Consider the following 13,095-nt stretch of genomic DNA (forward strand, 5'->3'; position numbering starts at 1 on the left):
TTGAATTAGATTACCTGGCGGTGGGACCCAGATATCCGTGCTTAGCCAGTCTTCCAGGTGATGCTGATGTCCTCCAACTGGGTAAATTCTCAACTTCCCAATTCTCTGCGCAGTTTCCTTTAATGCATATGTTTTGCATTATCAATTCTACTCCCCCATTGAGAAAGTAGGCAGTCCTAAGAGGAGTGGAATATAAATATTAAATTTTTGTAAGGGTGAAACAAGATAACTTTAAGGCCAAGAAACTGACACCCTCCCTAATTTTAGATCTAGACCAGGGTTCTCAGTGTGTTACTAAATTAGGATTTAATTCTAAACAAGTTATTAGCCCCCTTCTGCCCAGTTGCATATTCTTAAAATAATATGTTAGTTAAAATGCTTTTGGGTTCAAAGAACAGAAGATCCAAATAAGATTAATTTAAAACATGAAGTCATTTATTGTTTGTTTCAAAAGAAGCTTGTCAGTGGGTAGTCCCAATTGATTCAGCAACTCAGTGAGATCTTCAAGGATACTAATGCTATTATTCATTCATCCATTCAGTGAATATTGATTGAGTGCCTCCTGTGCATTTGTTCTATGAGGCCCCTCTGTAGATACAAAAAAATTAATTTGATCCATTACTACAAGGAAAGACTATGCCATAAAAATACATGGGCTTTTTGAACATGCAGTTAAATCCTATAAAACAATTCTGGTTGCTAAAACTGTGCACATCATGTTTAGCTCTCTGTAAATTTGCTAAAATTTACAGGCATGATAACCTTCCTTATGCTGTGGGCCATGCGCAAGGTCAAGCTTTGCTAACTGCTCTAAATGCTTCTTCTCTGATGTAGGTGACGGATCATGTAGATGGGAAACATGTCATTGCCCAGTTCCACGAATGGCAGGCGGGAACTGGACTTATCCTTTCCCGAGCTCGGAAGCTTCCTATTGCTACAATATTTACCACTCACGCCACACTGCTTGGCAGGTATCTCTGTGCAGCAAACATTGATTTTTACAACCATCTTGATAAGGTAAATAGTCCTTCCTCCTTCTTCCCTCACCACCTTTCTTTCTGGTCCTTGAAACTGAAAGATGAGAAGTATCGATCTTTATATTTCATCTGCCAGCCAGATGGCAGAAATGCCCTTTTAACTAATCAATATTTATGACAAAGCCCACCCTGAGGTGACAGAGAGCTGATGCAGTTTAACTTTGTTCAGAGTGCTGTAGAGTATTGTGGTGACAGGCCGGATGGTTACCTACTTTGGAGCAGCCGATCCAAGATACAAAGGGGTATGATGGGCGTAGGTGGGTTGGACTCTTCTCTACCCTGAAGCTGGAGAACCACCATGATGATGCTGGATCCACACAAGCTCTGAGTGGCAGCTCTAGACCAATAGTTCTAGGCATACAACTGCACTATGGATCTTCCTCTCTCCTTTGAATGAATAAATGGTCAGCTTTCTCCTGTAATTCTGCAATGTATAGGTGGAGTTTTTGTGGAGGAGGTGGAGTAAGGCAGGTTATTTAGAACAGGGATGTGGCTCCTTGGTGACCAAACAGCTGGGTTTTCTTATTTTAGCAGACTGTCCAACTCTATGAACAAAGTCATTCAGTCTAGACTTTTTTCTTTTGTTTTCTGTCAGTTAAATTGGATTAATAAAAGTATATCTTTTATATAATCATGTCAATAATATCAACAAAGCATTTGAGTCCACAAAGTCAGGGTTTTATAGATTTTGTATCTATATTGCCGATCAAATCAACATAACATTTTAGGGTCCTATTTACTGTCAAGAAAATTAGGAAGTTGGAAAGTTGATTTCTAAAGACTTCCCTAGAAAGTTCTAGGATTCTGTGGAACAGAATATGTACATGTGTGAGTGGTGTGTGTGTGTGTGTGTGTGTGTGTGTGTGAGAGAGAGAGAGAGAGAGAGAGGGAGAGAGGGAGGAAGAGGAAGAGAGGGAGAGAAAGCGTTTCTCATACATAAACACTTAAATAACGGTTGTGGAAGGCTGTCCTACTATCCCAAAGACACTCTGAGTGCAGGAAACTTCTTTCTGACAACCTTTAACATTTGAAAAGCAATGTGTGGTCCTAATGAGAGCTTTTCTATAAGAAGGTCAGATTAACCTAAAGGTCAAGTTGTAAACATACATTCAAAATAAAGTCACCAAGGAATTCAGAAAGTCAGATCGGGGAAATTTCCTGATGGTATGTAGTAATTGTAGACTAATAAGGGCAAACCAGTGATCTGTGATAAGCTCAGCAACCCTGTTTTGCAGAAAAGAGCAGACTGCTTTTTGAGAAAGAGAAAATACTGGAGAAGCATATCAAGCACTTTACTTCAGAACACTTAAGACCATTATATGTAACAGTTAGTAAAAACAGCTAATAAAATCCACTGGATATTATTAGTTGCTTTTAAGTAACAAATGATTACAGTATGTAGTTACATAATTCAATTTTATCCTTTTAATAAAATATCCTTTTTTACCATACTTTCTTTAAATATGATAAATCTCACCAGTTTAAAGCTCCTCACTGGTTGAAATGTGTGAGCCTAGTCAGCCCCAGCCTGTCTTTCTAGTAAAATATCCTGTCCAGCAGTGTAACTATAGATCATAAGTAGTTAGGAACTAGATTTTAAGTTAAACTTCTGATCATTTTTCACAGAAAAAGCCCTCAAAATCATTTTCTAAAGCAGATTCTCCCACCCCATGCTGACAATTGGCTTAGAATTTGGATATTGCATAATAACAACAAATTGTATACATAAAAATTTTTTTAAAGTTCAACATAATAAATGAGTCAGAATTTACTCTTTGATGCAAGACCAAGAATCAGTTTGCAATAAGCTCTGAATCTGGCAGATAAACATGGTGGAGAAATGGGAACAAGAATAAAAATATCCAACTGTTATAAAAAACAGAAAGAATAGGGGCACCTGGCAGAGCTCAGTCAGTTGAGTGACTGACTCTGGCTCACGTCATGATCTCACAGTTTGCGAGTTCAAGCCCCATATCAGGCTCTCCCTGCTGTCAGCACAGAGCCTGCTTCAGATCCTCTATCCACCCCCCACCTCTCTCCCGCTTGCACACTCAAAAATAAAAATAAATTTAAAATTAAAAGCAGAAAGAGTAGACTATTTTACTTAAATTTTAATTGCTAACTGAAAACATGTTTAATTAATAGCCAGTTCATAAGGACTTTGATGTTGCTTTAAGTTTTTAGTTAACTCTGTTAACTAAAATAGCATTTCAGCCATTTTCATCCAGCATATGAATCTTCTGAAGACTCTCCAAGAAGATATTTCCAAATTCATTTTTATTGGTCTGGCCATTGATCAGTTTTCCCCTCAATTATAATGGCTACATAATTACAGCTTTAAAATAAAACTTTAAAAAAACAGCCATTGATTTTCTTATGCTTTGTACTCTCTTTCTTTGATGATATCAGGATTTCCTGGATGGAAATGTAAGGACAGTGTTGTCTTGGATGAAATGACTGAAAGAAACCATGGGTGATTGCTTGATGGGTTTTAACTCTTCTGTCTGACCAAGTTTTGAGCTCATCACCTTCAATCATAGGTGTCCTTCAATCTCCTCTGTCACTAAACTATGCCTTGCTGACCTATATGTGCTTGGCCTCATTTTTTGTTCTTTTTTACACGTTTTCTTGAATTTAGCAAAAAGTAATGAGATACATAAAAATGTAGCAAAGTAAGATCCATGGTCAAAATATCCAGGGCCAGAAATGTCCTAGAGGTTGAAATTACCAGAATTTAACAGGCTATCATAAACAAGTGGAAAAGTGGACAATGTGTATAAACACCTAGAGTTGCTGTAAACCATGGGTGTGGCCAGGCCTACTGCGGGCCTGGAAGGTAGGGGACCCCACAGGACCAGGAAAAGGCACATGTCTGTCTTCATGGGGACCTCTCACAGGATCAGCGAGGCTCTACTATCCTCCCCTTGTATATCTGCTTACTTGACATCCTCATTTAGAAATCCTATCTTGTGATCTCTAAATGTCCAGATGTTAAATGCTTCCCCATGTATGAAATCTTACTACTCTCCACAATACCAATGGAAGCAACAACAATAATGATGGTAACTAAAGTTACTGAACACTTTCCATGTGCCAGATGCTTTTTTAAGCATCTGATATGTGTTATCTCATTTAATCTTTACAAAAGCTCGGTAACACAGGAACCATTTCATACTTTTTCCAGAGTTATTGTTCCTAAGCATAGACCATCTTTACCATATGTTTAAATGAGCCCTTTCAGTGTTTTCCACTGTATACAGAACAAAGGCTACCTTTCTAGCCTTGTCTGTTGTCTTATTATGTCTCCCACATTCTATACTCTCTACTACCGTCACATTAGATGCTATTTTCCTAAACACGCTATTTGACTTTATATTTTTTTAATATAAAAAATGTTTATTTCTTTTGAGAGAAAGAGAGAGAGAGGGTGAGCAAGAGTGGGGCAGAGAGAGAATCCCAAGCAGGCTCTGTGCTGTCAGCTCAGAGTCTAACATGGGGTTTGAACCCATAAACCATGGGATCAGGACCTGAGCTGAAATCAAGAGTCAGATGCTTACCCAAGTGAGCCACTCAGGCATCCTGCTATTTGACTTTATGTACTTGTTCTTTAGGGCAATTAATTTTTCAATCCAGAATAACTTTTCCCCAAATTAAAGTTTCATGTCCCAGTTCAAATCCCATTTTATTTATCCAGTCGACTTGGAGGTACAAAGATTAATAAATCATGGTCCTTGCTTGAAAACCTTACATTCTGGAGATGATACTGAGAATGTAAACACTTGCATAGTGTGAGATATGTTTCCCTATTCTCAGTCCCACTCTGCAAATCAGACTCATTCTGATCCTATGCCTTCCTCAGGCACTTACCTATATCTGTCTAATTTTAACCTGTTTTGTCTCTACCTTATAAGCTCTTTGAGGGCCACAGAAACAATAAATTACTCAACAAATGTTGGTTGAATGAGAGATTTGATTGAGTAAATAAGACCAGTCATATAAGCCTTTGGGAAAACTTCAGCTGATCCAAAGATGCCAAATAGAGCCCTGATTCAAAGATTTTTAAAGAAATAGTTGCATATATTACAGACAAGAAAGAATGCTCCAGGAGTTTCCTTGTTGTAGTCTTTAGAATCACCCAGTTAGTCTTTTTCAGTATTTTTCTCTATATTGTAAAGTGATTACTGGGACAGACTTGGTGGAACTGCAGTCTAAATGTTCTAAAAATAGGAGAGGGCAGAATCTTGGAGTCAGACTGATTAGGGATCAGTAAAGGGCTCTGCTAAGCACTTAATAGGAGTGTGATCTTGGGCAGGTTTCTTAATCTCTTCAAGCTTCAGTTTTCCCTTCCACAAAAGGAAGACACAATACAAACTGTAGTGGTTTATGAGGATTAAATATGATACCGTGCTTAGAAGAGAGCCTGGTGCATACTTTTGAGCTTCTAATAATCTTTAGTATGGAAAGCACCCTGCTGATATAATACCAGAAACTTTATATACTTTTCTTTTTTAAACACAGCTAGTTTCATCTGTAGCTATGTGAGACATACCATTTAGCAACTAAACAAAATAGCAAAAGCCCACAACTATTGCCAACTATTTAATCAATTGTTTGGTGCTTGGCTTGTTGGTTTTCAGAGTGTTTTTTTTTTTATAGTTAAGATACCCAGAATAATGGATGATTGCACAATTAACACACCATCCAATTAAAGCAACCATACACCCCTTGAAATTATACAGTGGTAGGAGTTATGTAACTTCGGAAAGCCATTTTTCTTTTCTCTTTGCCAGAAATCTTTTCAGTGAATTAAGGGTGATACTAATTATACTTATTTTCAGTATCAATTTAGTGGTGGCTTTGTTTCTTTGATTATGGGGAAAATATGATAAGGACCTCGGGGAAAGAAATTAGCTCAATATTTATAAAATGTAAGGTAAGTTAATATAATTAAGATATCAAAAATTAAGAATTGTAAGTAATTATAGCAAGTAGAAATATTCATATAAGGATTAAATAGCAGTTTAGAAGCAGAAATTAAATGAATACTTTTTATTTCTTTAAATGCTTATTTATTTATGTTTTGAAAGAGAAGCAGGGGGTGGCAGGGAGAGAGGGAGAGAAAGAATCCCAAGCAGGCTCTGTGCTAAGAGAGTGTTCTGTTCCATTTCACGAACCATGAAATCAAGAACAGGAGCTGAAATCAAGACTCAGGCACTCAACAAACTGAGCCATGCAGGTGCCCCTAAACAATACTTTTTAAAGCATGAGTGGCTGGGGTCACCTGGGTGGCTCAGTTGGTTAAGTGTCCAACTTTGGCTCAGGTCATGATGTCGTGATCCATGGGTTCCAGCCCCTCGTCAGGCTCTGTGCTGACAGCTCAGTGCCTGGATCTTGCTTCGGATTCTGTGTGTGTTTCTCTCTATGTCCCTCCCCAATTCATGCCTTGTCTCTCTCTCAAAAATAAACATTAAAATGGTTTTTTAATAAAAATAAATAAATAAGTAAAGCATGAGTGGCTGTACATTTTAGTAATAGATTTAATAAAAAGTTACTATTACTTTTTTGTGGTCATAAAACTTTACATAGCCTTGAGGAAAAACAGTATGGATATATCTGATTTTGTTTTCCTTGTATAAATGGTTCAGTACAGCTGATCCTTGAACAATACAGGTATGAACTGCACAGATTCACTTATGCACAGATTTTTCCAACAAATGCAGTACTCTAAATGTAGTTTCTCTTCCTTATGACATTCTTAATAGCAGTTTCTTTTTTCTAGCTTATTTCATTGTAAAAATACAGGATATAATACAGACAAAATATGTGTCAATCAACTGTTTTCATCATTGGTAAGGCTTCAGATCAACAGTAGTCTACTAGTAGTTATGTATGGGGGTAGTCAAAAGTTAAATGCAGAGGCGCCTGGGTGGCTCAGTCCGTTAAGCAGCCAACTTCGGCTCAGGTCATGATCTCACAGTCTGTGAGTTCGAGCTCAGAGTCAGGCTCTGTGCTGACACCTCAGAGCCTGTAGCTTGCTTCGGATTCTGTGTTTCCCTCTCTCTCTGCCCCTCCCCGGTTCATGCTCTGTCTCACTCTCTATCTCAAAATTAAATAAACGTTTTAAAAATTTTTTAAAAAAGGAAAGTTAAATGCAGATTTCTGACTACACAGGGGGTCAATTCCCCTAACCTCCATGCTTTTCAAGGGTCAATTTAATGAGCAAATGTGTTTGTGTTTTTGCTTTTTATTTCTTTCTTTTTTCTTTTAAACAGTTTAACATAGACAAAGAGGCTGGGGAAAGGCAGATTTACCACCGGTATTGCATGGAGCGAGCCTCAGTCCATTGTGCTCATGTGTTCACCACAGTATCGGAAATAACAGCAATAGAGGCAGAACATATGCTGAAGAGAAAGCCTGGTAATTATTATCTCTGAATTTTTCAGCAATCTTTCTGTCCTAAATGACATTAAAATATAAAAATTTTGTTTAAAATAAAAAACCATAAAATAATAGAGGAAAAGTTGCATTCATTATTATCACCCAGATTTTTACACACATTTTAATTCTCAATTTCAGTAGCTTTGTAATAAAATGAACATTAAGCTATATCTACAACAGAGTAGTGTTCAATCTGTGCTTGTTGAATAAATGAGTTATGCTTGAAATGAGCCTATGCCCTACGGTTCTCACAGTGACTTGGTGGATGTAAGCAAGTTAACTTTTCTATTTTAAGGAAATAAAGGTTCAGAAAATATCAGAAATTTGTGTGAGCCTATGCCAGTCCTACATCTTATGACATTGCCCCATCGGTCTTATTTAGTAGAAATCTACTGTTTTATTTCTCCAAGACCTTGAAAGCTTTTCTGGGAATTATCTCCAGATCCATCCAGAGGTTTCAATGCCAAGAGGCATTTTCATAAAACATAGCCCTAGAGGGGTGCCTGGGTGGCTCACTGGGTTAAGTGTCCCATCTTTGCTTTTGGCTTAGGTCATGATCTCATGGTTGTGAGATGGAGCCCCTCCCTGAGCTGACAGTTAGGAACCTGCTTAGGATTCTCTCTCTTCCTTCGCTCTCTGTCACTCCCCTGCTTGTGCTTTCTCTTCCTCCTTCTCAAAATTAATAAATAGACTTTAAAAAATGTTGACTCTATCACCTGGCCACAGCGATTGGTCCAGAGGTAGATACCCAGCATAAACCAGGCCAGTCAGAATGCTCCTATAGGAGGCAGTCTAAACAGATGAGTCTACATGAATGCACTTTTGTATAATGAAATGTCAGCTTTAAGGGGCATGTGGGTGGCTCAGTTGGTTGAGTGCCTAACTCTTGATTTTAGTCCAGGTCATGACCTCACAGTTGGTGAGATGGATTCCTACTGTTAGCACAGAGCCTGCTTGGGATTTGCCTTCTACCTTTCTCTCTGCCCCTCCTCCATTCCCTCTCTCTCTCTAAAAGTAAAATAAGTAAACATTAAAAAAAAAAAAAGAAATGTCAGCTTTGAAGTTGTTGGCAATGCCCATTTTTCTTCTACGTTGCATGGCATGCAAAGAAGGCTAAACCACAGTGAAGTACAATGAGGAGCAGGAAATGGGCTCTAGATTCTCCACAGGGATTTATAATGGTTTAAGCCAATTCCTGAAGCCAAGCTAAACCCTTGCCATGAGACACTTAGCAGCCTATGAACAAATTCCTCATTATTATAGATAAACCAGAGTTAGAATCTATTCATACAGTGTTAGCACTGGGTCTGTTATTTGCTACCAAACGGTCCTAATTAATATATCTTTTTTCTTTAATCCCTGTGATCTTGTCTCTGGTTGTCTTTCTTCTAAATATCAGTTGTTGAATGTCTAGAAGAGGTATTTCAAGGTGCTAGATAATTTAAAAAAAAAAAAGAATCCAAGAAATTTGAATAATGGCAGAATAAAGAGCCTATGCTCTTCTTTTGTCTTTCCAAGTATTCCCTAGCCTTCCGTTGGATTCTCACTGTCATGTCCCTTACAGAAATTTACTCCATCAAGACGCTATTTCTTTCTTGCATCTTTCTTGTTTCTGTGTACAGTATCTTTTTCTGAGCTTGCAAAAATGCTTGGTTTTTTTCCTATTTTAAAATAAAACTTTCTCTTAAAGCTACTATCCTATCTAATGTCCATACAGTCTCATCCTTCTTCCTGCTGCCAAATATAGCTTTGTTTGTGAAACAATGAAAAAAAATTCCAGAGGAAATAAAGTTATAATAAAGAGGCATTCATATACATTCTGGGCTTCTATATGTTTTTGGACAATATAGGTGACCACCACAGTGGATAAAGGCATAGACCTCAGAGCCAGGCTGCCTTGTTTTTAAATCCTACATTTGTTACTTTATGGTTACTTTGATCTTGGCCAAATAACTTAACCTCTCTACAGGCCAGTTTCTTCACCTGTAAAATGGAGATAGCAAAATAACTCACTTCCTGTAGTTTTATAAAAATTAAATTAACATTTATCAAATACACTACAGTCTAGCACTAGGTAAACATATATAATGTTATGGAAAGATAAATACATTGTAAGAGAAGATTGTCTACTATCCTGATCACACTATACAGTTCGACTAGGGCTTTTACTAGAAACCTTGGCAACCTAAAATCGACTCTGCTTTGGTGAGGTATGCAAAGGAGTATAGCATTTGCCTAATTACTTAGTAAAAACACATAAGAATCAGCAGTTTGTGAGAAATGACCAAGAAGCCTGAGTTGATTTTGTGGAACCATTTCAAAAGGAGTTTGTTGGGGCACCTGGTGGCTCAGTCAGCTAAGCGTCTGACTTCGGCTCAGGTCATGATCTTGTGGTTCGAGCGATTTGAGCCCCGTATCAAGCTCTGTGTTGACAACTCAGAGCCTGGAGTCAGCTTCAGATTCTATGTCTCCTGCTCTCTCTCTCTCTCTCTGCCCCTTCCTGCCCTCTCTCTCACAAAAACAAATAAACATTTAAAAATATTGTAAAGGTAGTTGTTAACTCTAAAACTGGTTTTTTTGCAAGGATTAAATGAGCTAAATTTTAAAGCATTTAGAACAGTGCCTGGTGCATAGCGCTCAGTAAAGGAAAACCATACTAGTGCTTTTAGTTAGATATTCCATTGTACTAGTTGATATTAGTTTGGTCACACACTCCTGATTTCCTATTTCAACAATCTATTGTGAAGTGTTATGAATGTTTAGTTCTCTGATAGAAACTAGAAATGTTAATAGGCATCTAATTTTATATATTTAAACACACTATTTTTCTACAATGGTACCCTCTCCCAAAAGAAGATATTTATGATGATTTTATTTTTGCTTTTCCAGATGTAGTTACTCCAAATGGCTTGAGTGTTAAGAAATTTTCAGCAGTACATGAGTTTCAAAATCTGCATGCCATGTACAAGGCCAGGATCCAAGATTTTGTTCGAGGTCATTTCTATGGGTATGCTTTTCTTTATTAAAAAAAAATAGTGCATGTTTTAGGGACCTATGGCATAGAGAAAACAAGATTGTTATAGTAAATGTTTATCTTTCTCAGCCCCATTGAACTTTAACAGAATTCATTTGTACATTTTGTTGCTGTTGCCTTATTTCATCTGAAACTGTTTTGTTTTGTTTTAGTCATCTGGACTTTGACCTTGAAAAGACTTTGTTCCTTTTCATTGCTGGGAGATATGAGTTTTCAAACAAAGGAGCTGACATCTTCCTAGAAGCCTTGTCCAGGTTAAATTTCCTACTGAGGGTAAGAACACCCTATGATACCATGTACTACTTTTATAAGAAGACTTCCTTCTGTGATAAGTAAAGAGTTTTCTGGTTTGTTAGGATATTTTCAAGAGAATACATGATTTTGAAAATTTTTTAAACATTTTTTAAAATATATTTTTGAGAGACAGAGAGAGACAGATCATGAGCAGGGGAGGGGTAGAGAGAGACACACACACAGAATAAGAAGCAGGCTCCAGGCTCTGGCTGCCAGCACAGAGCTTGACGTGGGGCTCGAACCCATGAACTGTGAGATCATGACCTGAGCTGAAGTCGGTCACTCAACTGACTGAGCCACCCAGGCGCCCTGAGAATATATGATTTTGAATACTTAAAATGACAACCTTATTCTAAAAATGTCTCTGGTCTTTCAGTTTACTTATTGGGCTTGCCACATTTTTCACTTGTGTATTTTCATGATCAGACATTTAAAAAAAATTTTTTTTAAATAGTTTATTGTCAAATTGGTTTCCATACAACATCCAGTGCTCTTCCCCACAAGTGCCCTCCTCCATCACCACCACCTCTTTTCGCCCCACCCCCTTCCCCTTCAACCTTCAGTTCATTTTCAGTATTCAATAGTCTCTCAAGTTTTGCGTCCCTCTCTCTCCCCAACTCTCTTTCCCTCTTCCCCTCCCCCTGGTCCTCCATTAGGTTTCTCCTGTTCTCCTGTTAGACCTATGAGTGCAAACATATGGTATCTGTCCTTCTCTGCCTGACTTATTTCGCTTAGCATGACACCCTCGAGGTCCATCCACTTGCCTACAAATGGCCAGATGTCATTCTTTCTCATTGCCATGTAATACTCCATTGTATATATATACCACATCTTCTTGATCCATTCATCAGGTGATGGACATTTAGGCTCTTTCCATGTTTTGGCTATTGTTGACATTGCTGCTATGAACGTTGGGGTACATGCTCCTATGCGTCAGCACTTCTGTATCCCTTGGGTAAATCCCTAGCAGTACTATTGCTGGGTCATTAAGGGAGTTCTATTGATAGTTTTTTGAGGAACCTGCATACTGTTTTCCAGAGCAGCTGCATCAGTTTACATTGCCACCAACAGTGTAGGAAGGTTCCCGGATCAGACATTTTTTAAAGAGAGCCACAAGCTTATGGTGTTATATATATTTAATTTTATATAATGAATATATAAATATATAAATATAAATACCACATCTTCCTTATCCATTCATCAATTGATGAATTTGGGCCCTTTCCATTATTTGGCTATTGTTGACAGCACTACTATAAACCTTGAGGTACATGTGCCCCTATGAATCAGCACTCTTGTATCTTTTGGACAAATTCCTAGAAGTGCTATTGTTGGGTCATAAGGTAATTCTATTTTTAATTTTTTGAGGAAACCTCCACACTGTTTTCTAGAGTGGTTGGATATATATATAGTGTTTATTTATTTTGAGAGAGAGAGAGAGTGCAGGTAGGGGAGGGGCACAGAGAGAGCGAGAGAATTCCAAGCAGACTCTGCACTGTCAGTGCAGAGCCCAATGTGGGGCTCAAACTCATGAACTGCAAGATTGTGACCCGAGCCAAAATCAAGAGTTGGATGCTTCACCGACTGAGCCCCCCAGGTGCCCATAATAGTCACTTTATTTTTAAGTTCACATGAGGAGAAAGCCAACTGCTATGTTAGACATCAAAAATAATTACAATACTTGGAGAAATTAAAAGAAAGCATTCTTTCAGATAGTACATTTATTCTTTTATAACACAGTGGCTATTCCTGGAGTGAGCCTATTCTATGAGTTCTGTAGATTTTTTTAATGTTTATTTATTTTTGAGAGAGAGACAGACAGAGCACAAGCTGGGGAGGAGCAGAGAGAGATGGAAACACAGAATTTGTAGTTGGCTCCAGGCTCTGAGCTGTCAGCACAGAGCCCAATGCAGGGCTCAAACTCATGAGCTGTAAGATTATGACCTGATCTGAAGTCAGAGGCTTAACTAATTGAGCCACTCAGTCCCACATCCAATCTTAAATTTTAAAGAACTCATTTTGGTCTTCTATCATTAGCTCACATTCATAAGAATTTTTTTTAACCACAGAAAATCACTGTGACTATCAATAGCAATTACTCTATATTTTAACTGGTTTATAAAAATATTTTTTTTAATTTTTTAAATGTTTTATTTATTTTTGATACAGAGAGAGACAGAGCATGAGAGGGGGAGGGGCAGAGAGAGGAGACACAGAACTGGAAGCAGGCTCCAGGCTCTGAGCTAGCTGTCAGCACAGAGCCTGACGTGGGGCCTGAATCCACGAAGGTGA

At 38.0% G+C, this 13,095-nt stretch overlaps 1 protein-coding gene across 2 annotated transcripts in view; it reads left to right on the top strand.

The window, feature by feature from the left end:
- Positions 1–13,095, top strand: part of GYS2 (glycogen synthase 2) — a 51,203-nt gene that overhangs the window by 14,838 nt on the left and 23,270 nt on the right. For both annotated transcript variants that reach the window (XM_029954764.1, XM_029954763.1), the window contains exons 4-7: positions 835–1,017; positions 7,310–7,454; positions 10,365–10,482; positions 10,662–10,782. In XM_029954764.1, coding sequence (XP_029810624.1) covers positions 835–1,017; positions 7,310–7,454; positions 10,365–10,482; positions 10,662–10,782 — 567 coding nt within the window. The remainder of the gene's footprint in view (positions 1–834; positions 1,018–7,309; positions 7,455–10,364; positions 10,483–10,661; positions 10,783–13,095) is intronic.

Source organism: Suricata suricatta, chromosome 10 (genome assembly GCF_006229205.1).
Source record: "Suricata suricatta isolate VVHF042 chromosome 10, meerkat_22Aug2017_6uvM2_HiC, whole genome shotgun sequence".
NCBI lineage: Eukaryota > Metazoa > Chordata > Mammalia > Carnivora > Herpestidae > Suricata > Suricata suricatta.